Raw genomic sequence first — 26,562 nt, 5'->3', positions numbered from 1 at the left:
TTGAGATTTTCCCTCCCTGTCACATTCTTGACCAGGGACACTCAAGTAGGGCCAAACCCTTCTCTCTAGCAGTCATGAGGTAGGGATCATACTCTTTGATCCTTGTCCTCTCCCATAGTCCCTGTAAAATCTGAATAAGTTAAATTATAAAATGATGTAAGCTTGCATTTAATGAAAGCCAAATTCAATTAATTCAAGACAGATGAGCTAATTTGAAGTCATCATTTTGTACTTGGCCATTTTCACATGTGGATGTGATGTGCTATGCATTCTGTATTAACAATTTTTCTCTTTTTCTTAAGTCAATAAAATGGATCCCCAAAATGCCTAAGATGGAAGATAGAATTATTAAATAAAAGAGATTTGTTATTATATTAGAAAAATAAATTAATGTAACTAAGATAAAATGATATGTCAGAATGCATGAATCTGTGACTTAGAGTATTATAAATATGCAGATAAAATAAAAGAAAAATGCAAAATTATATCAGATTTTGTGGGATGCTAACAATTATATGGATTGGTCATCTTACAGTGATAGAAATAAAGTTATATGGATTAAAGATTGAAATCAAAAGCATGTTTTCTCTTAGCGGCATATTCTGTTAGTTAATAAACATTTTTTGTACTTTATTTTTTGAACTACAATGAGCATTTTAAGTGACTATAATGTACCAAGAACTAGACTAAGAAATGGGGGCCCCTCCTTGCCCTTGAGGAGGTTACAACCTAATGGGAAACAAATAAGGGCAAGTAAACTATATAGAATAAATGGGAAATAGTTAATAGAGAAAAGACACTAAGGTTAAGAGGTATTGGGAAAGGTCCTGTAAAAGGTGCAATTTAACTGGACTTTGAAGGAAGCCAGATGATTGAGATGGAGAGAGAATATTTCAGGTTTGGGAACAACCAATAAAAAATGCCTAAAATCATTTTATTCTTTCTTTGAAAGGGTCAAGAAGGATAAGAATTGAGAAAAGGCTGTTGGATTAGGCAATTAGGAGATTATTAACTTTAAAGAAGGTAGTTTTGGTTGAGTAATGAAGTTGGAAGCCAATTGTAGGAAGGTAAGAAGAGAATGTGAGAGAGAAAGTGGAAACACCTATTGCTGAAAGCCTTCTCCAGGAGGTTAGCCACAAAGGGCAAAAGAGAGATAAGACAACAATTAGTGGGGAGGAAGGGATTAAATGGGACTTTTTTTTTGAAGATGGAGGAGACACAGGCATACTTTTAAGCACTACAGTAGAAACCAGTAGACAAGGAAAGACTGAAGGTAAGTGAGAGTGGCATACCACTGAGCTTCAGTTTCCTCAGTGTTCAGCTTTTAATTTTAGAACATTATGATTATAAATAAATATAGTAGCTTTATATGCAGATGGAAAATACAAATAATTCTGCAAGGTATAATCATACTTAAATGTGAAATGTATTTTATTCTCAAAACATTATGTGATTTTGTACTATGGTTTTTTAGTTGTTTTTATTATGTTTCCACCAGATGCTTTGTTTTCTTATGAGAATAACCCCAGAATGTCTTTCTTCTTACTTAGTTGATGATATTGGGAAGCTTTTATCACTTTTCAAGATTTCTGATAAACAAGCTGAATGGATAGAGAACTGCAGAACACAATTTTGCCAAACTATGAAGACTAAACCTAGAATCATCAGCGGAGCTGGTAAGTTTAGAGAAATTTGGCCCATCCTGGTGGAATTGAATAGAGAAGGTTATCAGGAGACTTGGGTCTCCTAGAAAAGTCTCATGAATTTTGTTGACGTATGGGTAACAAAGAAAATTAAATAGAAAGGCCACTCTAACAGAAACCCCCAATTTAATGAAGTGTGCACAAGTTGTCAATAAATAGAAACTAGAAAGTTGGAAGTTCCCTGGTCCTAGAAAATCTTTGGGTAAATCCTGACAAATTATCTTTTATCTTTAGCTTATATTTAGATGTTGACTTGTTGTTTTCTGCAGTCAACCCCACAATGTGTTTCAGATTAATATATAAGTATTTTAATTTCATAGAGGTAAAGATTCAAGTTTTAATAAATGAAAACAGTTCTTGTATGTATCAACTTGAGAACATGGAGGAAAATTAAATTTTCTGTTACCATTATTTAGAGTTAATATATCAACCTCACAAAATAGTTCTGATTGTGGTGGAGATTTTTCTTAATGTTTATGAAACTCAGGCATTGCCATCAGTCATATTATTTTTATTCATTATTGAAAATGCTCATGAATAAGTCCAGTATTTATTGGATACTTATAGCATGCCCTGAATTGTGGCAAGAGAATTGGAGCTTGGTTCAGAGAATAATTAGGAAATATTTTTCTAACTGAATTCTTATTAATGAACAAATACTGAGCCTTAAAAAATAAACAAAGAATTGATTAAAATGATTCAGCACATGTTGCTGGATCTCAGAGATAAACTCTCACAACCCTTCATTATTAAATTATTAAATATTCACTATTTAAACTAACATTCTAATTTTGCATTTTTCTTTTTTTACTTTTATTAAAATATATGTAGTTGTCTATTATAATATTTTTTTTATTTTTATTGATAATTTCTTTTTAAAATTATTTCTTTTTTAGTTTATTTATTTTACATTATTACAATAATCTTGTTATGAGAGTAAACATAAACCTCCTCCCCCCACAAGAAGATAAGAAACCTCAAGAATAACAAAAGAGAAAAATAATGTACTTTAGTCTGTGTTCAGATACCAATGGCTCTGTTTCTGGTATGAGTTGCCTCCTCTGTCATAAGTCCACCAAAGATATCTTTTCCCATAGCCATTATTACTAGCTGTATTTCCCCTCCACTCTATTCCTTCCCACTCTCATTTATTCTGTTCTCTTTCTCTCCTTTCGCCCTGTCCCTATTAAAAAGTGTGTTGTATCTTGAGTACTCTCTCCCATGATCTTCCCTCTCTTCCAACACCTCTTCCCCCATTAGTTCTCCCCATTCCCCCCCATCCCACCCCTTCCTTCTCATTTTTCTCTAGGACAAGATAGATTTCCATACCCTATTGAGTATGCATGTTATTTCCTCTCTGAGCCATTTCTTTTTTTTTTAGAAAAATTTTATTTACGTTGAGCTTTATAATTTTTCCCCCTAATCTTGCTTCCCTCCCCTCCCCAGGAAGGTAGTCTATTAGTCATTACATTGTTTCCATGGGATACATTACTCTTCTCTGAGCCATTTCTGATGAGAATGAAGGCCCCCTCATTTCCCACTCACCTTCCCCCGTTCCACTCCATTGAAAAAGTTTTTTCTTGACTCTTATGTGAAATATCATAGCCCCTTCTTCCTTTCCTTTCACATCCTCCCAGTACTTTCCTTTATCACCCATTGACTCCATCTTTTTACTATATTATGCCATTATATTCAATTCCTTCCTGTCCTGTGTCTATATATGCTTCTTCTAACAGCTCTTATAAATGAAAAAGTTCATATGAGTTATCAATATCTTCTACCCATGCAGGAATACAAATAGTTCAACATCATTAAGTTCTTCATAGTTAGTCCTTCTTGTTCATCCCCTCTATGATTCACCTGAGATCTCTACTTGGAGGTCAAACTTTCTGTCCAGTTCTGGTTGTTTCAATAGGAAAGTTTGAAAGTTCCTTGTTTCATTGAAAGTCCATCTTTTCCCCTGGAAAAGGGCATTCATTTTTGCTGGGTAGCTGATTGTCGATTGTAAACCAGGATCTTTTGTGTTCTGGAAGATCATATTCCAAGCCCTATGCTCCCTTAATATAGATGCTGCCAGATCCTGTGTAATCCTGACTATAGAGTGACAGTATGTGAATTGTTTGTTTCTGTCAGCTTTTAGTATTTTCTCTTTGACTTGGGCTTTTTGTAATTTGGCTATAATATTTCTGGAAGTTTTTCTTTTGTGATCTCTTTCAGGGGGTTATCAGTGAATTCTCTCAATTTCTATTTTACCCTCTGCTTCTAGGATTGCAGAAAAATTTTACTGTATTATTTCTTGAAAAATGAAGTCTAGGCTGTTTTCCTGATCATGAATTTCAGGTAGCCCAATAATTTTTAAATTATCTCTTCTGGATCTGTTTTTGAGGTCAGTTGTTTTTCCAATGAGATATTTCACAATTTCTTTTAATTGTTTTTGGGGGGGGGGGGGTTGGAATAGTTTTATTTCTTCTTGAGTTATCACAAAAATCATCAGTTTCCTTTAGTTTCATTCTGCATTTGAAGTTATTTTCTTCTCAGAGTTTTTTTTAATCTCCTTTTCCAACTGGCCAATTCTACTTTTTAAGGCATTCTTCTCCTCATTTGTCTTTTGTGTTGCTTTTTCCCATTGGTCTAAACTGGTTTGAAGCATGTTATTCTCTTCAGTATTTTTTGTATTTCTTTCACTAAGCTGTTGATTTGGTTTTCATGCTTTAGCTTTATCGCTCTCATTTCTTCTCCCAATTTTTACTCTTCCTCCTTTAATTTCTTTTCAAAGTGTTTTTTTGAGCTCATCTGTAGCTTGAGTCCATTTTCTATTTCTCTTGAAGGTTTTGGATACAGATGCTTAGCTTTTATCATCTTCTGAATCTTCCATGGGACCAAAGTGATGTTCAATGGTCAGATTCTTCTTTTTCTTTTGCTTGCTAATTTCCTCAGCCTGTGACTGATTTACTGCACTTCCAAGGCTTTGGCGGGTTTTGGGACATCCCACTTGGAATTTAATTCCTCCAAGATCTTATAAGAGGTTTTGACTGCTCTCTTGCCTTTGCTCTGGTATATGGATGACCACAGGCCCTCCCCTCTGCCTTGGACCTGTAAGAATGGTCCCTGCTTGTCATTGGTGGTATGGGGGCCAAGACTGCAACCTGTATTTGGGTGTGGGCAAGTAGCTGAGTCCTGCCCCAGGGAGAGCACAGGGACTTCTGCAGTCTCCCCCACCCCCTTACTGTCTGTGGGCTGCACTCTGGAAGTACAGGCTGGCTTCCCCAATTCCCACTGCAGGTTTTCACTGCAGGGTTGCTCTGAGGCTGGGCTTGCTCTGTACTCACTCTCGTGCAGAAGAGTTCTCTCACCATCCCTTCATGCTGTTCCTTGTAATCCCCAGGTCAGGAGGTCTAGAAACCACCCCCTCTGCCACAAACCCGAGTGCCCCCAGGGATCTAGGCACTTGGCCCAGCTTGTAGAGGCTTTTTCCAACCCCTGGTCCTGGTGAAACCTTTCTGGCAGACCTGCTAAGTTGTTGTGGACTGGGAAATTGTAATACTCAGTTTTTCTGTGGGTTCTACCCCTCTAAATTTTGGCTAGAGTCATAATTTGACAACTTTTGGAGTTTTGGGGGAATGAGTTTTTGGGAATTCCTGCCTTCACACCTCTATCTTGCTTCAGCCCCTTTGTAATAAAATATTAATGAGTTATAATTGTTTAGCATCTCTGAGCAGCAATTTCCAGATAAGCAAATATAAATAAATATACTTAAGGTTAACAGGTTATAAAATTAAAACCAATAAAAATACTACTTAAAGTTAGCATACTAAACCGGAGACTTTCTTCCCTAAAAGGGAGTGATTTAATGAATTAGTTCAGGCACACACAGATATTTAAATTCATTTAACTCTCATTTATATGACATTTTTCATTGAGATTTCACTTTATAGGACTTAATACTTTAAATTATGGGCTTAGGGTATTTCACTTACTAACTTTGAACTGGTTTCAAACTAGAATTAGATTTTTCTTTTTTAGAAAATAATACCACTGAAGTTTTAGTATATTCCTCTATTGCTATTCACTTTATATTTGAGATTATACTCTTGAAAACACTTTGAAAATTTTTTTTTTAATTTTTAACAGTAGGATAAAATTACTGGTGTCACTCTTTGCTTTGTTCATTTCAATTGTCATTATCTCAGAGAAAATTTCTTTTAACAACTTCTGAGGGACAATATCCATTCCAGTGTTCCCATTTTTCAGATTATTTTCATTACTCCTTATTTCTGGCACCATGATTAAATTGGATGGGAAAGACTCACAAATGAAGTTGAGTGATAAAAGAAGTTTAGATGCTGATGATTCACAAGTTGCGTATTTTTACAAAATTTATGATAGGTTATGAGAAACATTCTAGTTTCCCCACCTAGAATCATAAAAGGAAATCAAAAATTGTTTTTTAGTTCTTTTTTAAAAAATTGCTTATATAAATTTATATAATCCTCACAGTTTCATGTATTTTATTGCCTTTCCTTTACCACAAAAGATATCATGACACTTTATTTTCATACATCCTGTTAATTTCAGTATCAGTAAAGTGAATTTTGTTTTTAAGAAATAGTAATTTGATATGCAGAGCAAATAGTAATATAATTCCTAAAATTACCAATTTATTTTAATGTAGTATAGTTTCTGAAGTAATTATTTACTGAAATAATTTTTTCAGTGAATATTTTTTCAGGATAAAAATAGAAAACATTAAGGAATATAAGCCTATAGTCACATTGACCACATCCAAAAGTACAGGTGTCAGTAAAGGAATTTTTGTTTATTAAAAACTCTAATTTAAAATATCTTCTAGGGACGGCTAGGTGGCGCAGTAGATAGAGCACTGGCCCTGGAGTCAGGAGTACCTGAGTTCAAATCCAGAATCAGACACTTCATAATTACCTAGTTGTGTGGCCTTGGGCAAGCTACTTAACCCCATTGCCTTGCCAAAACAAACAAACAAACAAACAAATAAATAAATAAAATATTGTCTATATGTCAATATTCATGCCTTATGGATTTTAATTTGTATGTTATTTGTTAAATAATTAAATGATAGGGATAAGAATTCAAAGCGAAATATTTTTTGTGAGATTTCAAAAAATATATTTTAGAGGTGACATATTAAAACATTAATAATGATTATTATACTGAGAAAAGTATACTTATAAATGATGAGAATCTTTAAATTATTTAAGGCCAACAAAGTATTTATAAATGCTAGAGTAGTTTTAATTTTTAGCAATTATTTATTACACAATGCAAACATATTTTTTTAAATTGTCCATTTCAGTAGTTATGTAGTGAAAAAAACAAAGAGGTATCTAAATAGCCCTGTGTTGATTTCTGTTCAAAAACAGTAAATATGGGACTTTTGGATTTCTTTCTTCCCCACAACTTAAAAAAAAATATAAATGGGAAAATTTACCCCTTATTATGCTTGTAATTAATCGAATAGATTTGTTTAAAGTTAGATCATAGTCATAGCTTTATTGTCCTGCCTTGGAGGAACCCAAGTGTTCTGACTTCAAATCCTGCATTTTTAAAATATACATCATATAAAAGCAAAGGAGCACTACATTAGCATTAATTATGAAAACTTTATTTTAAATAACTTATACAGTGTTTTGAAGTTTACAAAGTGCTTTATATATAACATCTCATTTTATCTTCAGAACAACTAATAGATGTGAATATTGTCCGCATTTTAAAGATGAGGAAATTGCAGTAGACAGAGTCACACAGCTTATGCAGTGTCTGTATCTAGATTTGAATTCAGATCTCCTTGACTCCAGTTCCAGGGCTCCTCCTTCCATTTCATCTCCAAGAGTTAAAGAACTTCTCAACAGACTCATTTTGCTTAGATCCAGAGGGCGAAGAAAAAAATATGGAAGCTACAGGGAGACCAATTTCAGCTTAGTGCAAAAAAGAATATATTATCAACATGGAATCATAGATTTAGAGCTGGAAGTGATCTGGAGTCCTCTTGTCTCATTTTAAAGATGAAGGTCAGAATGGCAAAGTGATGTGTGTTTGTGTGTTTGTGAATATACACAATAACCATTTCTCTTCTCTCTTTTCCTGAATACTATTTTTTCCCTTTTTTATCTATCCTGTTTCCTTGCAAAAACATCTCTTCATCCTGCTTTCATCTCAAGATATTACCATATATTTCCTCCTAAAGTTTATAGCTAAAACTTTAGAAAAAACTGGCTACTCTTATTATTAAAAATACTTTTCCAATTCTCTGTGCATCCTAGCTTCTAAATTCACTACACAACTTAAATTGCTCTCTTCAAAGTTACCAATTATTTCTTAATTGCCACATTAAGTGACCTATTCCCTTTTGTAATTTTTTCAGTTATTAAACACTTATTTTCTTTTCCTTCTAACACCCTTTGACTCATGGAAGAAAAGAAAAAAAATATAAAAATCAAAATCTTTCTTTAAAACACATGTCTAGTTAAGCAAAGTAAATTTCACATTAATGATATCCAAAAATACATTCTCAATCCTCATCTTTCTAGAACTAAATATTTGTTACTGTTGACCCCTTTTACTTCTTATGGACACCTTCCTGGATTTTCATGACACTGAATTATTTTGGTTCTTCCCTTAAGTGTCTGACAACTCCTCAATCTCTTTATTGGTCCATTATCTAAATTCCATTTCCTGACTGTGGGTAAACTACATGATTCAGTTCTAAGTTTTTTTTATTCTAATCCTTGGTAAAGTTATCACTACTGCTACTAGTCCCTTAGTATCAAAGAGCATCACTCCAACCAACCCAGTGATGTTTACAACCATGGTATTTATTATAGGGAGGGGGATGCTGAACATGACATTTTTCTCACTTGTCTTTACCAGAACCTTTACCAGATTTATAAGAAACAGGGCTATTGGTGATGGTCTGGCTGCTGCAGGAATCTGGGGGGACCTTCAGTTGGTTTCATGGTGGAGCCTCCTCAACTCCCAGCTATTTGCAGTGAGTTACCTCTGGTGACAGGATGTGGCTACCAGGTCATTCTTACTTGTACCTTGATGGCCTGAACACCAGGGGGACCTTTCCTCACAGACCTGAATGTGCTAGGTACCTGGCATGGGTTGGGGGAGGCCAGAAAGCAGACACTCTAACACACACACACACACACACACACACACACACACACACACGCACAGGCACCACAGGCACACACATAGATACAGACACAGGCACACACATGCACAGACACACACGGACTGATACATAGACACAGGCATGCATACACATAGGCACACACAAACATGTACAGACATACATGCACAGAAACACAGGCACACATACAGACATTTATACACATACACACTGACACAGTCACACACACACACACAGCCACATACACTGGCACACATAGGCACATATAAACATACTGACAAACAGGCACACCGATACATATATATGCACAGAAACACCCAGGCACACACAGAGAGATACACATAGACACAGGCCTACGGACACACAGGCACAGGCACACACATAGGCACAGACACACTCACACAAACATACATGCACAGACTCTCTCTCTCTCTCTCTCTCTCTCTCTATATATATATATATATATATATATATATATATATATACTGACATACAAAAGCACACACACATAGATGCAGACACAGTCGGCACAGGAACAACAGACACATATACAAGCATAAACACAGGTACATGCAAGTACATAGACACAGACAGATGCACAGGCACACAGACATAGGCAAACATATAGACACAGGTACACCCACAGGCCCACACAGACACAGACATACAGGCACACACGGACACAGACACATACACAGGCACCTGCACACACAAAGACACAGATATACCCACATAGGAATACATGCACAGACACATAAACATGCACACATGCATACACATACATATGCAGGCACACACACAGAGATACACAGACACACCATAGCCACACACAGAGACACATATATACTCACAAACACACTCAGGCACCCATACAGACATATAAATATATATACACACACAGACACAAACACAAAGGCACACATAGCCACCAGTATACATTGACACATGTATGAGCACACAAAGAGGCATGTAGGCACAGATACACACAGGCACACACACAGACACACACACACCAGAACACAGTCTATTTTGATCTTATCTATTTTGATCTATGTCCATTTTGATCTTATCTTAGTATAGGGTGTAAGGTGTTGGTGTAATCCAAGTTTCTGCCATACTAACTTCCAATTTTCCCAAGAGTTTTTATTGAAGAGAGAGTTTTTATTCCAAAAGCTGAACTCTTGGGGTTTATCAAACAACAGATTACTATAATCATTTCCTGTTATTGCACCTTGTCTATTCTACTAGTCTACCACTCTATTTCTTAGCCAATACCAGACAGTTTTGGTGACTGATGCTTTATAATCTAATTTTAGATCTGGTAAGGCTAAGCCACTTTATTTTGTACATTTTTCATTGAATCCCTGGAAATTCTTGACTTTTTATTTCTCCGTATGAATTTACTTACAATTTTTCTAACCCATTCTAATCCATTTCTAACCCAATTTTTTGGAACTTTGATTGGTAGGACACTAAATAAGTAGTTTACTTTAGGTAAAATTGTCATTTTTATTATCCATGAGTAGTTGATATTTGCCCAGTTTTTTAAAATCTGATTTTATTTGTGAGAGAAGTGTTTTGTAGTTGTTTTCATAGAGTTTCTGTGTCTGCCTTGGCAGGTAGAAACCCAACTATTTTGTATTGTCTGAAGTTATTTTGATTGGGATTTCTCTTTCTAGCTCTTGCTGCTGTATCTTGCTAGTAATATATAGACTTGCTGAGGATTTATGAGGGTTTATTTTATATCATGCGAATTTATATCCTAGTAGTTTTTTAGATGATTTTGTTAGAATTCTCTAGGTATACCATCATGTCATCTGCAAAGAGTGATAGTTTTGTTTCTTCCTTCCCAATTCTAATTACTTCAATTTCTTTTTCTTCTCTCCTTGCTGAAGCTAACATTTCTAATAAGATACTGAATAGTAGTAGTGATAGTGGGCAACCTTGTTTTCCCCTAACCTTAGTGGGAATGCCTCTAGTTTATCCCCATTGCATATGGTTGTTGATGGTTTCAGATAGATACTGTTGATCATTCTAATGAAAAATCCATTTATTCCTATGTTCTCTGGTGTTTTTAGAAGGAATGTTAAGAAATACAGAACTTTCCTTTTTATTAATATAGAAAATCTAAATGAAGCATAAGAATTTTGAGGATATCTTGGGGTGGCTAGGTGGCACAGTGGATAAAGCACCGGCCCTGGAGTCAGGAGTACCTGGGTTCAAATCTGGCCTCAGACACTTAATAATTACCTAGCTGTGTGGCCTTGGGCAAGCCACTTAACTCCATTTGCCTTACAAAAACCTAAAAAAAAAAAAAAGAATTTTGAGGATATCTTTAGGAACTTAAAATGTAATCGTGTAGACAAAAACAATATACATGAAGCAAACCTCACTTAACCCTTTTGGGTCTCACTCTCCTCAGTGAGTTGGACTACATGGCTCTATTATCCTTTCCAGGTCAAAAACTATGATCCCTCTAGTACTACCCTAGATTATTCCCTCATTACTTATTTGGATTACTGCATTGCCTTGACCTCTCTTCTCTGCTTACATTAATGTTCTACCTCTTTTCTTACCAGTATTCAATCTAAGCACACTTTCCAAATTCATCTTCATATCGCACAGATCTAATATGATGCTTTTGATCCAACACTTTGAAAGTTGTTTTAGCTAATGTGGTAGGTATAATCATGTTTATTAGAACCAGACTGCATATATAAACTATAACCAATTTTGCAAATGCATTCTACTGGTTATAACAGAATAAGAAAGAATTGATGGACCTGTTAAAATAAATCATCACTTTTGAAAATATAACAAATGTATATGCCCTATTACAAATAGATTTTTAATGTTTACATGTGAAGAATATTATCACTATTGAAAACTTTGCTATATAAATCACTTATCATCATACTAAATTGAGTTTCATGAAAAAAGCATTATATGCATTGTTGGTGGAGCTGTGAGCTCATCTGAACTTTCTGGAGATCGATTTGGAAATGCCCAAAGGGCAACAAAAACATGCATACCCTTTGATTCAACAATAACACTACTGGGTCTATGCCCTGAAGAGATTATGAAAAAGGGTAAAAGCATCACTGGGTAAAAAGGGTGAAAATATTCATAACAGCCCTGTTTGTGTTGGCAAAGGACTGTAAATTAAGTGAATGTCCTTCAATTGAAGAATGGCTTAACAAACTGTGGTATATGTATGTCATGGAACACTATTGTTCTATTAGAAACCAGGAGGGATGGGAATTCTGGGAAACCTGGGAGGATTTACATGAACTGATGCTGAGCAAGATGAGCAGGACCAGAAGAACACAGAACCCCCTAACAGCAATATGGAGGTGATGATCAACCTTAATGTACTTGCTCATTTTGTCATTGCATAATCAGGTACAATTTTGGGCTATCTGTGATGAAGAACACTATCTGTATCCAGAGAAAGAATTGTGGAGTTAGAACAAATACCAAAGACTACTACTTTAATTTAAAAAAAAATTATCTTATTATGTAATTTTTCTATCTCTTATACTTTATTTTTCTTCCATAAGGATATGATTTCTCTCTCATCACATTCAACTGAGATCAGTGTATACCATGGAAACAATGTAAAAACTAACAGAATGGCTACTGTGAGGCGTGGGTGTAGGGAAGCCAAATTAGGGGAAAATTGTATAATTCAAAATAAATAAAATCTTTCTTTTTATTAAAAACATTATAAAGTCCTGAGAAATTTGTTAATTATATTCAATATAAAAATATTTATGTTCAGATTTGAGTAAGAATTCTTTCAATTCAATGATGAATGTATAGATGTACATTTAGCTAGCCAAAATTGATTTTTGCTCCTGAGTTTCAAAGAATTGCTTAACAATGTACAATTACTTAGTTATTGTTACATTAATTGAAGCACTGAACTGAAATATTGGCATGTAATGCCACTATCTGATAATTTGCCTAAAAGTTGAACCATAAGTTACAATTAAGTGTGAAATGAATGCTTTAATTTTAAAATCATTCTTTGGTTTTAACCTTAGGACAAAATGAATGTCTTACATTTTAGATTACCATGAATTTGTACTGCTAAATTCAGAGTAAAAAACTTATTCACATTATTGCTCCTTCAGTGAGACTAAAATCTCAAGGTGCAAAATTGTCAATTGTCATCTGACTTGCAATTGACTTCCTTGCACTTTTCTTACATGTTATTTCTTGTTACCCAGTTATTTCAGACATGTCTGACTCTGTTACCTCATTTAATATTTTCTTTACAAAGATATTGGAGTGATTTGTCATTTTCTCTCCAGTTGATTTAATAGGTGAGAAAACTGAGACAAAACACGGTTAAGTGGCTTGTCCAGGTTAACACAGTTAATAAATGTCTCCATGTATGCTGTGATCCAACAGTATTAAATTCTGCAAGTCTTTCCATTAATTGTTCCAACTACCACTTCCTTGCCTTTGCATTATTTTTTTATAACTAAAATGTTCTTTCCGACCTCCATCTCAAGCCCTGGTTTCATTTAAGGATCAGCTCAAGAATGAGAACTAAGGGAGAAAAAAGCTCTGAGACAGCAACAACATAAAAGTTTTAAAAATTACACATAATATGTTTTGCTCTTCATTCAGACTCCATTTTTTTTCCTTTGGATATGGTTGGCATTTTCTTTAGTAGGTCTCTCAGAATTGTCCTTAATCACTGAACTGCTGAGAGCAGCAGCATCATCCATCATGGCTCATTATCTCACGATGTTGTTATTAATGTGTACAATGTTCTCCTGGGTTTGCTCATTTCTCTCAGCATCAGTTCATGCAAGTCTTTGCAGACTTTCCTAAAGTCTAGCCAGTCTTGATTTCTTATAGAACAACAGTACTCCATATCATTCATATACCATAACTTGTTCACCCATTTCTCAATTGATGGTTATTCTCTCAATTTCCAATCCTTGGCTACTAAAAAAAGAGCTGCTATGAATATTTTTGTATATGTCAGTCTTTTCCCCTTTTTTAATGATCTCTTTGAGATACAGGCCACTAAGTAGAGTAGTGTTACTGTATCATTTCCAAAATAGAGAACTAAGTCAAATTTATACAAATAAAAGTCATTTTCCAATTGATAAATTATCAAAGGATATGAATAGGCAATTTTCAGTTGAAGATATTAAAGCCATCTACAATCACCTGAAAAAATGCTCCAAGTCAATATTGGAGAAATGCAAATTAAACTAACTCTCAGATTGACTAATATGATTACTATGAGAAAAAAGGGAAATGATAGATGTTGAATGTGGAGAAAGTGGGACACTAATGCACTGTTGGTGGGGTTGTGAACTGATCCAAACATACTGGAGAAAAATTTGGAACTATGTCCAAAGGACAATAAAACTATGCATACCCTTTGATCCAGTAAATATCATTGCTAGATCTATACCTTAATAGAGATCATAAAAAGGGGAAAATTGGTCAAAAATATTTGTATCCATTCTTTTTGTAGTAGCAAAGCATTAGAAATCGTGGATCTTCATTGTTTGGGTAATGGCTGAACAAGTTGTATTGTATAAATATAATGGAATATTTATTGTTCTATAAAAAACAATGAGCAGGAAGATTTCAAAATTTGAAAAGTCTTAGAAAAAGTGTGAGTAGGAGAACTTTGTATACCTTGAACACTAATATTTTGTGATAATTAACTATTATAACTTAACTCTTCTCAGCAATATAGCAATCAAAGACAATTCTAAAAACCCTTAAGTAGAGTCATCCACATGCAGCAAAATAACTGTGGAAATATGAATGCAGATCAAAACATTCTAATTTTAGATTTTTTTTAAAATTTATTTTTTGCTTTTCCCTTTTTGTGGTTTTTTTCCCTTTTTGTTTTGATTCTTCTTTCACAGTATGACTACAATGAACACAATGGTAAATATATAACCTATGTCTGATTAGTTGTTATCCTAGGATGAAGGGAGTGAAGGGTGGGAAGCAAAAAAACTACAAAAATGAATGTTGAAGACAGCTAGGTGGCACAGTGGATAGAGCACCGGCCCTGGAGTCAAGAGTACCTGAGTTCAAATCTGGCCTCAGACACTTAATAATTACCTAGTTGTATTGCCTTGAGCAAAACACTTAACCCCATTGCCTAGCAAAAACCTAAAAAAAAAAAAGAATGTTGTAAATTATTTCTACATATAATAGAAAAATAAATAATAAAATAAAGAACAAAAGTGCATGTTCAATAAATATTGACCAAATTAAAAAAAATAAAATGAAGTAGAGGGCCAGGACAGAGCAATTGGGTTTACCAGTTAGGAGGACTAAAATTTATATTTCACCTAACACCCAATCTCATTTTCTGTACTGAATAGATACATTATAACTAGAATCATCATATTCAGAATTGAAAGACACTTAGTCATCTAATGATTACACTCAGATCTTCCATGTGTCCTTCATTCCCTGAGCTTTAATCTTTTCCTCCATTTTACAAATGAGAAAAATGAGACCTGCAGGGATTTTATCATTGAGGTCATTAATAGCAGAGATAGTTGGCAAACTCAGATCTTTTCTCAGCATTTTATCTTTATTTTGTTTTTTTAACCCAACTGGGCAGATATTGTGCTTAAGTGTGCATGTATAGGGGTGGCTAGGTGGTACAGTGGATATAGCACCAGCCCTGGAGTCAGGAGTACCTGACTTCAAATCTGGCCTCAGACAATTAATAATTACCTAGCTGTGTGGACTTGGGAAAGCCACTTAACCCCATTTGCCTTGCAAAAAACCTAAAAAAAAATTTTTTTTAAGTGTGCAAGTATAGTGGCAGTATTTATACAGGTGATTAATTTCAATTAAGTTACACCAATTTTTACCATTTGTAGCAAAGAGCAAGATATCCTTTGATTCTTTTTCAATACAGTTACTCTGAATAGACATAGTTAGTTCCTAATTTTATTAATAGGTACAAGATATAAAAATTGTGGAACTACATTTATCCCAGCCTACCCTTAAAAGAATTTTTCATTCTTAAATATGGAAATGAAGTTGATATTATTATCACCTAATTATTTTCTTATATTGAAATAATTTTAACACATTCTCAGAAATGCTTAAAGAATATAAAAATAGCAGATGATTCCTTTTCAAAAGATTTATATTGTAAGATGGCCAAATAAAGTCAGGGACTTAACTAAGCTCACTCCAACCTTCTCCCAATGCCTTTAAGTAATGACTCTCAACAGATTCTAGAGTGGCAGAAGCCACAGAAAAATGGAAGGAAACAGTTTTTCAGACCAAGACAACTTGGAAGATCATCAGGAATGTCTATTGCTCCAAGGTAGGGAAGGAGGATAGGCCAAATCAGCACAGACTCAAACCAGGAACAGACCTTGGTAACACTGACTCAGCAGCAACAGCAGCTGCATCTGGAGCGCTCAGCCTACTAAAGAACTGATCAAAAGTTGAGTACAGGAATCCCTTTGCTATCACTGAGGCTGGACTCTATTCTTTTGCCTTTACTTGAACCCAATTTCAGAGTCCTGGTTTGCAGTTCCAGAGCAAGGAGGAACAGAAGTACACAACAGAGCTTGCATCAGAGCACACAAGAGAGGAGCAGGGACCCTCTTCACAGTTCCAATGCATAAAGAATGAGGTCATTCACAGATCAGAGCACAGGCCAGGAGAGGAGTAAATACTTCTCCTTAGGTCATACCACCTTGGAAGAACTGAAAATTTACAAGACCCTGGCAGTATCTCTGAAAACATATGTTCAAAACCCTGGAATATTGGGACAAGACACCCTCCACCCTAGAATAAAAAACTTATTTTAATAAGGTGTTAAAGGTGAAGTAATAGGTTGGGATAATGAGCAAACAACAGAAGAAAAAAAAAACCTGACAGTAGAAAGTGACCATGGTGATAAGGAAAAGCAAAACACAATGAGATGAAGATAATAAATGTATTGCTCCTACAATCCAAAGCCTCCAAATAAAAATATGAATTGGTCTCAGACATGAAAGAGCTCAAACAGGATTTCGAAAATCAAGTAGGACAGGTACAGTAAAAAATGGTTAGATAAATGAAAGTGATGAAAAAAAAGCATGAAAAATGAGTCAACACTTTGGGAGACACAAAAAATACAGAAGAAAACAGCACTTAAAAAAAAACAGACTATGCCAAATGGAGAAAAAAAAGCACAAAAATTCGCTAAAGCAAAAAAAAAAGCTTAAAAACTAGAATTGACCAAATGGATAAGGAAGTGCAAAAGCTCACTGAAGAAAGTAATCCTTTAAAAATTAGAATTGAGTAAATGGAAGCTAATAATTTTGTGACAAATCAATGAATAATAAAAGAGAACTTCCAGGATGGAGCCAAGATGGTGGCCTGAAGCTAACATGCTCCTGGGTCTTTTCCTTACCAAAGGTAAATGAAGCTTCTATTCTGACATTAAAACTACAGATCCCACCAAGACAAAGAGAAGATTCAAAGAAGTTTTCAGTGGTAGATATTGTGGAGGATCTTCAGTGAAAGTCTGTCTTTTTTTGGGGAAAAGAGGAAGTTAAACCCCAGGATGCAGGAAAGTAGGGAAAGCCAGCAGGAAGTTCTTAGCCACAGAGAAATCCAGGTAGGTCCCTGCAGAAGCTTGACAACGATAGAGGTCCTGGTACCTAGATAGCAAGTCAGCCAGACAAAGTCTAAACCCAGGGAACGCTGGGGCAAAAGACAGGACTAGGTTGGGAACAAACTACTGTTAAGTCAGAACCTGAACATGAAAGAGGAAACAACTTCAGCAAAATCAAGGCCTGAACTGCAAAGGCAACATCTCGGTCAACAACAAGCAAGGGATCAATTCTGCTGTCTTGACAAAGTATAGCACTTATTCTGATGAGGGCTTCACAAACTGAATCTGTCTCCCTAATTTGCAGTCATTTGCAAAGTTCTCAGGTGAGACCTCCAGATCTTCCCAGTACTTAGAAATCTTTAAGATTCTTGCAGTTAATTACATCAGGTTTTGAGTTAATGGGTGCTTCACTTAACAAGGGTTTAAATACCCTGGGTGGGGATTGGGGAAGGGTTAAATTGTGAAAGAAAATATGCCCTGCTTCTTTTAACCAGGGATTAAGTACCCTGGGTGGGAAGGGGGGGTAAAGGGTAAGAGTAAATAGGCCTGGGGGGAGGGGCACAAACAGTACAAGAAATAATTTGACTTTGGATGATACCTTGGCTCATGAGCAGGGTTGTGTGTCCTTGGAGGGTACTTGAAAAGGGGGTAAGTTAAGAAATTATTATAATTACAATTTGATGTAATATGAGAAAACACTGCTTATCAAGCAATCAATCTGTGATGACACTTTGATAACAATATGAATTTTTCAAGCAAATAATCAAATTGTGAGTGATAATACTTGATTAATAGTACTAGAATGATAAATAACACCAGGTGAAGAAGCACAAAGATTTATAATTTTAGAGGGAAAGAAGTGAGAGTGGGGACTCTGAGTAAATTCTATTCAATAGACGTGGGCCTGAGAGGGAATAAGATACAGTAGTCACACTTGAGTTTAAACATTGATACTAATCTACAGAGAAGGAGGGGAAGGGAAAGGGAAAGATAAGAGAAGGGGCTGATAAAAGGGAAAGTGAAATTTTAAGTGAAAATAAACTGAAAGTTACATTTTAAAAGGGTAAAGGGAGTAAAATTTTGTTGATGAGGAATTAAGCAGAAAGGAAAGAAAAAATATAAATGGAGAAAGATAGCATGGTGGGAAATACAGAATTATTAATTTACCTGCAAATTTGAATGGGATGAACTGTCCCATAAAATGAAATCAGATAAAAGAATGGATTAAAACCCATAATCCTACAATGTTTTCTATAAGAAACACATTTGAAGCAGAGACACACAAAGTTTAAAGGGAAGAGGTTGGAGCAAAAATATATTATGCTTCAGCTGAAATTAAAAAAAAATTGGGGTAATGATCCTGATCTCAGATAAAATAAAAGCACAAATTGATCCCATTAAAAGGGATTAGGAAGGAAATGACATCTTCTTAAAAGACACCATTGGTAATGAACCTATATCATTACTAAACCTGTATGCACCTACTAGTATGACATCCAAATTCCTAGAAGAAAAGCTGAGTGAATTACAAGGAGACATAGAGAGCAAAACTTTAATAATGGGGGACCTCAATCTCCCTCTCTCAGAACTAGAGATATCTAACCACAAAATAAACAATAAGGAAGTTAAGAAAGTGAATGAAATCTTAGAAAACATAGATATGAAAGACCTCTGATGAAAACTTAATGGATATAAAAAATATTCCTTTTTCTTGGCAGTACATGGTACATATGCCAAAACTTACAATATATCAGGGCACAAAAACCTTTTAACCAAATGAAAGAAAGGCAGAAATAATGAATACACACACTTCTCAGACTATTATGCAATAAAAATTACATGTAATAGAAGATCATGGAAAGAAAAATCAAAACTAATTGGAAATTAAATAACTTCATCTTAAAGAATGGTTGGATCAAACAGCAATAATAGAAATAATAATTATATCCAATAAAAAGATATTAATGAGACATTATACCAAAATTTATGGGATGCAGCCACGGCATTTTTTGGGGGAAACTTTATATCTAAATGCCTATATGAATAAAATAGAGAAAGAGGAGATCAATGAATTGGGTATGCCACTAAAAAAAAAAAAGCTAGAAAAAGAATAATTTAAAGTTCCCTAATTAAATACCAAATTAGAAAATCTGAAAAATCAAAGGAGAAATTAATAAAATTGAGAGCAGGAAAACCATTGATCTCCCAAATAAAACAAAGAGTGGCTTTTATGAAAAAAGCCAATAAAATAATCAAAACTTTGGTTAATGTGATTTAAAAAAAGAAAGAAGTTAATCAAGTTATCAGTATCAAAAATGAAATGGGTGAACTAACCACTAATAAGGAGAAAATTAAAGAGATAATTCAGAGGTTCTTTGCTGAACTATGCCAATAAATTGCATAACTTGAGTGAAATGGATCAATATTTTAAAAAATACAAAATACCCAGATTAATAGAAGAGGAAATAAATTACTTAAATAACCCCATTTCAGAAAAAGAAATTGAAGAAAGCATCAATAAAGTCTCCCAAGTCCAGCTGGATTTACAAGTGAATTCTAACAAACATTTAATGAACTATTATTCCTATTCTATATAAACTATTTTAAAAATATAGGATATCTACCAAATTCCTTTTATCACACCAATATCATGATGATACCTAATCCAGGAAGAACCAAAATAGACAAAGAAAATTATTGTCCAATCACCCTAATGAATATTGATGCAAAAATCCTAAATAAAATTTTACCAATGAGACTACAGAAAGTTATTACCAGTATAATACACCAAGATCATGTTGGATTTAAACCACATAGGCAGAATGGTTCAATATTAGGAAAACTCTCAACATAATTGAACATATCAATAGAGAAACCAATAGAAATTGATTATCCTAATAGATGCTGAAAAAGCCTTTGATAAAATACATCTATTCCTACTAAAAATATTAGAAAATTTAAGAATAAATGAAATTTTTCCTTAAAAATAAATAGTATCTATCTAAAAGTATCAACAAATATTATATGTAATTGGGAATAAAATCTGAGCATTTTCAATACTATTCAATATATTATTATAAACTAGCTGTAGCAATAACAGAATAAAAAGAAATTGAAGGAATCAGAATTGGCAATGATTTGATTGGCAAAATTCACAATCACTCTTTGCAGATGATATGATGATATACTCAAGAGAACCCAAAAAAATCATTTACAAAAACTCCTTGAAACAATTAAGAAATTCAGCAAAGTAGCAAACTACTAAATAAACCCACATAAATCATCAGCATTTCTATTTATGAATAACAAATTCCAAGAGAGATAAAGAAATTCTATTTAAAGTAACTATAGACAACATTAACTAATTGTGAATCTGCCTCCCAAGATAAACCAAGAAACTGCATGAACAAAATTATAAAGCACTTTTCACTCAAATAAAGTCAAATTTAAATAATTGGAAAAATGTCAATTGCTCATGGTTAGGTAGAGCTAATATAATAAAAATAACAATTCTGTAAAAATTAAATTACTTATTCAATGCCATAACAGTCAAACTACCAAAAAACTATTTTACCAAGCTAGAAAAAAATAGTAAGAAAATTCATGTGGAGCAACAAAAGGTCAAGAATAGCAAGGGAACTGAAGCCAAAAAATGTTAAGGAAGATGGCCTAGCTCTACCAGATCTAAAACTATATTATAATATGGCAGTCATCAAAATTGCCTGGTACTGGTTAAAAAATAGAGTAATAGATCCATAGATTAGGATAGGTCCCAAAGAAACTGCAGTAAATGATTATAGCAGTCTATTGTTTGACAAACCCAAAGATATCAGCTTCTGGGATAAGAACTCACTATTTGACAAAACTTGTTGGGAAAACTGGAAAATAGTATGGCAAAGACATGGTGTAGAACCACATCTCATGTCCTATACCAAAATAAGGTCAAAATGGGTACAGGATTTTGACATAACAGGCAACACCATAGATAATAAACCAAGAAATATTCTGTCAGATCTATGGAAAGGGTATAAATTTATTACCAAACAAGAATTAGAGTACATTATAAATTGTAAGATGAATGAGTTTGACTATATTAAATTAAAATTTTTTTCATTTGATAAAATCAATGCTTCCAAAATTAGAAGGAAAGCAGAAAGCTGGGAAACAATCTTTACAACTCAGAATTCTGAGAAAGGTCTCATTTCTAAAATACATAGAGAATTGCATCAAATTTATAAGGTTACATGTCATTCCCCAATTGATAAATGATCAAAGGATATGAATAGGCTGTTTTCAAATGAAGAAATTAAAGCTATATAGAATCATATAAAAAATGCTCCAAATAATTATTGATTAGAGAAATACAATTTAAAATAACAATAAGGTTTCACCTCACACCTCTCAGATTGACTAAGATGAAGAGAAAGGGAAAATGATCAATGTTGGAGAGGTTGTGGGAGTATTGGGACAGTGATGCATTGCTGGTGGAGTTGTGAACAGATCCAACTATTCTGGAGAGCAATATAGAACTATGCCCAGAGAAGAATAAAAATGTTAATTCACTTTGACCCAGCAATTCCAATTCTAGGCCTCTATCCAAAAGAAATAATAAAAAATGGGAAAAGACCCACATGTTCCAAAATATTCACAGCAGCTCTTTTTGTAGTGGTAAGGAATTGGAAATTGAGGGAATACCCATCAATTGGAGAATGACTAAACAAGTTATGGCCCATGAATACTATTGAACATTATTGTTCTATAAGAAAAGATAATGGTCAAACTTTAGAGAAGAATGGAATGTGTTACAGGATCTGATGCTGAAAGAAAGGAGCAGAACAAGAGAAAAATGTACACATTAACAAAATTGTGAGATGATCTACCTTGATGTAAGCAGCTCTCCTCTCAGAAGTTCAGAGAGCTAGCACAACCATATGAGACCAACTATGGACAATGTTATCTTCATCTAGAGGAAGAAAAACAAAACACACACACACACACACACACACACACACACACACACACACACAAACAAACAATATCCCAATCCTTCGGAATCTGCATTATCCCTTATGTATCTATTTTCCATAAATCCTATTTTCTCATACCGAAAATGACTAATCTGTAAACATGTTTATCAAGAATATGTATGTACAATGCTAATCTATTTGCTGCTGAGGGGAGGGGGGATGAGAAGGAAGGGTGGAAGGAAATTTTATAACTTAAAAATGTATGTGTGCATATGGATGAAATAAATATATAAATAAAAACAAAAAAAAGAAATAATGAAATCAAACTAGAAGATAATGTGAAATATCTCATTGGAAACAGAACTGACCTGCAAAATAGACTCAAGAAATAATTTAAGTATTATTGGACTGCATGAAAGATATGATCAAAGAAAGAGCTTAGATATCATCTTTCAAGAAATTTTCAAAGAAAACTACCCTAATATTCTAGAACCAGGGGATAAAATAAATTGTAAGAATCCACCTCCTGAACGTGATTCCAAAATGAATGCACCCAGGAATTTTATAACCAAATTAGAGTTTCTACATGAAAGGATAAGAGGGCTTTGAATATGATATCTCAGATGCAAAGTTATAAGGATTACAGCCAAGCATTACTCCTACCCAAAACTGAGTATAATCCTTAAGGGGAAATAATGGAAAATCAGTGAAAAAGAGAACTTTCAAAAATATTCTTGGAAAAGTTTAGAGCTGAATAGAAAATTTGACTTTCAAAATGAGATTCAAGATAAATATAAAAAGCAAAACAGGAAAGGGAAATTCTAAGGGACTTAATAAAGTTAAACTGTTTACATTTCTATTTGGGAAGATGATACTGATAACTCTTAAGAATTTTCTCATTATTAGTACAGATTATAACAATAGACAGAGAGCCAAGGTGCAAATTGAATATGAACCAATATCTAAAATAATAAAATTTAGGAATAAAAAAGTAAGTGGAAAGAAAGAGAAAGGGAAAAAGCAGAATGGGGTAAATTATCTCACCTAAAATACTCAACTAAAAGTTTTTACAGTAGAGGGGATGGTGGGGAAGATGAGCATTAGTGAATGAACTAATGAACTCTTATCAGAACTGGGTCAAAGGGAAGAATACACACACCAAATTGGGTATAGTAATCTATTTTAACATATATGAAAGTATGAGTAGAAAGGGATAAGACATGTGGAGGACAATAGAAGCAAGGAGGAACAACAGGGTGAAAGGAGAGAGAGAAATAACAAATTTTAGGGAAATAGGATGGATGGGAATTTAGTTGTCAATAGTAACTGAAAATTTTGAAACAAGTTTCTCTGATAGGGGCCTCATTTCTCGATGTATAGAAAACCAGTTTTATAAACTGAAGAGCCATTCTGCAAACTGATCCAGGGATATATGACCAGTGTTTATCTGTAGCTATATGAAAGGATATTCTAACTCACTATTAGTTGGAGACATGTGAATTGGAACAGTTTTGGGGTGCTACCTCATGCCTATTATTAGATTGATTAGAAGGACACAGAAGGAAGATGAAGATGTTGGAAAGGATGGGGGAAAAATGAAACATTAATGTATTGTTAGTAGAGTTGTAAAGTGATTCAAACAATTCTGTAGAATAGTTGCAATTAATGCCCAAAGAGCTATAAAACCATGCATAGTATGAACTGGAAATACCACTACCAGCTCTGTATCCCAAAGTAAAAAAACAAAACAACAAAATGAAAAAGGACTTAGATGTACAAAAACATTTTTAGCAGCTCTTTTCTTGTGCCACAGAATTGGTAATTGAAGGAATATTCACTAATCGGGGAATGGCTAATTTTGGTGAAATACTATTCTTCTGTGGCAACTGATGAGCAGAATTATCTTGGAAAAACTTGGAATCAACTAATGCAAGGTGAAATGTATTGTGTATAAAGTTACAGAATTATAAGATTTTTGGTTATGAATGACTTAGCTATTCTCAACTATACAGTAACCCAAGACACCTCTGAAGGACTTTTGACAAAAAAAAATGTTATGTTATCCATCCTCAGAAAAAGAACTGATGCTGGTGTTGATAAAAATTGAAGCAGATTTTTTTACTTTATTTTTCTTGAGGTTTCCTTTTTTTTTTGAACTGGTAGATGAGTTTATGTTTTCTTTCACAACATGATTATTATGCAAATATTTTCAGTGATTACATATGTGTAAATCTATATAGAATTGTTTGTTTTCTCAATGAAGGGAAGTGGGGAGGGAGAGAATTTGGAACTTTAAGTTTTAAAAATGAATGTTAAAATTGTTTTTATGTGTAACTGAAAAAGAAAATAACAATTAAATTTTTAAAAAGAAAGAAAAAAGGGGGGGGGAAAGTTTTACATTGAATGTATTCTCAGCAAGCTATTACAATTTCAATCTCAATAGCTGTAATGAATTCCAAAATAATGTTTTAAATTTCTACTTCTCATAATCTATACAATAATTCAAATTTCTTTTGTTGCCTGTGTTCGGAATTTATAGATGCATTATCATGTTTCATTTGTGTTTCTAATGTCCAAATGGTTTTCTTGTCGATTACAGTTTTGGCAGAATTACTGGAAAAGTTTGTGTTGGATCTCATTGAACACCCATCTGACTGCTACTTTCCCATGGTTGAATATAAAGGTAAATATTAAATCTCTGTTTTCATAATGTAAACATTTATGTATATAACTAAATGAGAGCAGTAATATTTTTTTAATTGTGAGAAAGGGTGAAATGTCAAGATATAGATCATATTTCTCAAAAATAGCAAATATAGAAACTATAAACTTCAATTGCTGGGATGGACCTGTGAATTTATTCATGTAAGGAGCTCCTAGTGAATCAACTCTTAACTTCATGATTGTTTTACAAATTTAGTCTTAGAGAATTGCTGGAGGTACTGAGAGTTTCAATTCCCAGCTATACAGTCAATATGAGTTGGAAGGAGGACATGAACCAATATTGTCCGGACTCTGAAGTCAGCCCTCTCTCTAGTACTTACTATGTTGCCTTTTAGAGAAGACATTGGATCATGAGGAAGTTTAAAGAAGGATATAATATGTGTGTGTGTGTGTGTGTGTGTGTGTGTGTGTGTGTGTGTGTGTGTGTATCAAATATCTAATTTGGTTCTTACAAAAAACCTGGGAAATAAGGGCTATTTTTAATTCCCATTTTACAATTGAAGAAATTAAAGCAGACAAAATTACTTGCCCAGAATTAGATTTTAGTTCAGGTTTTTTTTTGTTTATTCCAGACAAACAAGAATAGTAATATTAACTAGCATTTATGTAGCTCGTTTTATCTTTACAATAATCCTGGGAAGTAGGGGCTCTTATTATCTGCATTTTACAGATCTAGAAATTGAAGCACATAGAGATTAAATGACATGCTTAGGATCACACATAGAGGAAGTGATTGAGTCTGGATTTCAGTTCAATTCTTCTTGACTGCAGGTCTAGTACCCTATTCACTGTACCCCTAGGTACCTTATTCTGATTTTTCAAATGGTATGTGATAGTTTGATTTTATTTTGTAAAATTATTTGAATTTTTTATCCTCTTCTTTATTAGAGAATGAGTTTAAATTTAACATTTCTAATCAATTTGAATATTTCATCAGATTTCTAAAGAACTCATTTATGTACATTTTGATTCATTTATGTTTATTTTGTGTGTGCATATTTTAAAATTACATAATTAGATGTGTATTTTTTTCTTTTTTAATTTTCTTTTCCCCACAACTGGTTACAAAGACATATTTATATATGCTTATTCAAGATATAAGTTTATAGTCTTTGCTTTATTTTTTGGAGTCAGTTTTGAAATATGAACCATTTGCCTGTTTTGAATTTCTTCTAGTATGTGATGTGAATTGTCATCTAAATCAATTTTCTACAAAATTACATTTTCTTCTTCTTGACTACTCAGTGAATAAAAACTTTTTTCTGACATAATTTTATGAGGTAGTTTTTAAATTAAGAAAATGGAGAGAAATTCTAGTCTATTAAATTTAAAAAATAACTCTTAAAATTATTTTTTCTTTTATATACTTGATTT

At 33.7% G+C, this 26,562-nt stretch overlaps 1 protein-coding gene across 9 annotated transcripts in view; it reads left to right on the top strand.

Annotated features, from left to right (window-relative positions):
- Positions 1 to 26,562, top strand: part of TBC1D32 (TBC1 domain family member 32) — a 243,140-nt gene that overhangs the window by 150,270 nt on the left and 66,308 nt on the right. For all 9 annotated transcript variants that reach the window (XM_074187466.1, XM_074187468.1, XM_074187465.1 and 6 more), the window contains 2 exons: positions 1,551 to 1,676; positions 25,064 to 25,147. In XM_074187466.1, the coding sequence (XP_074043567.1) occupies positions 1,551 to 1,676; positions 25,064 to 25,147 (210 nt within the window). The remainder of the gene's footprint in view (positions 1 to 1,550; positions 1,677 to 25,063; positions 25,148 to 26,562) is intronic.

Source organism: Macrotis lagotis, chromosome 5 (assembly GCF_037893015.1).
Source record: "Macrotis lagotis isolate mMagLag1 chromosome 5, bilby.v1.9.chrom.fasta, whole genome shotgun sequence".
NCBI lineage: Eukaryota > Metazoa > Chordata > Mammalia > Peramelemorphia > Peramelidae > Macrotis > Macrotis lagotis.
This window is presented reverse-complemented; position numbering and strand designations above follow the sequence as displayed.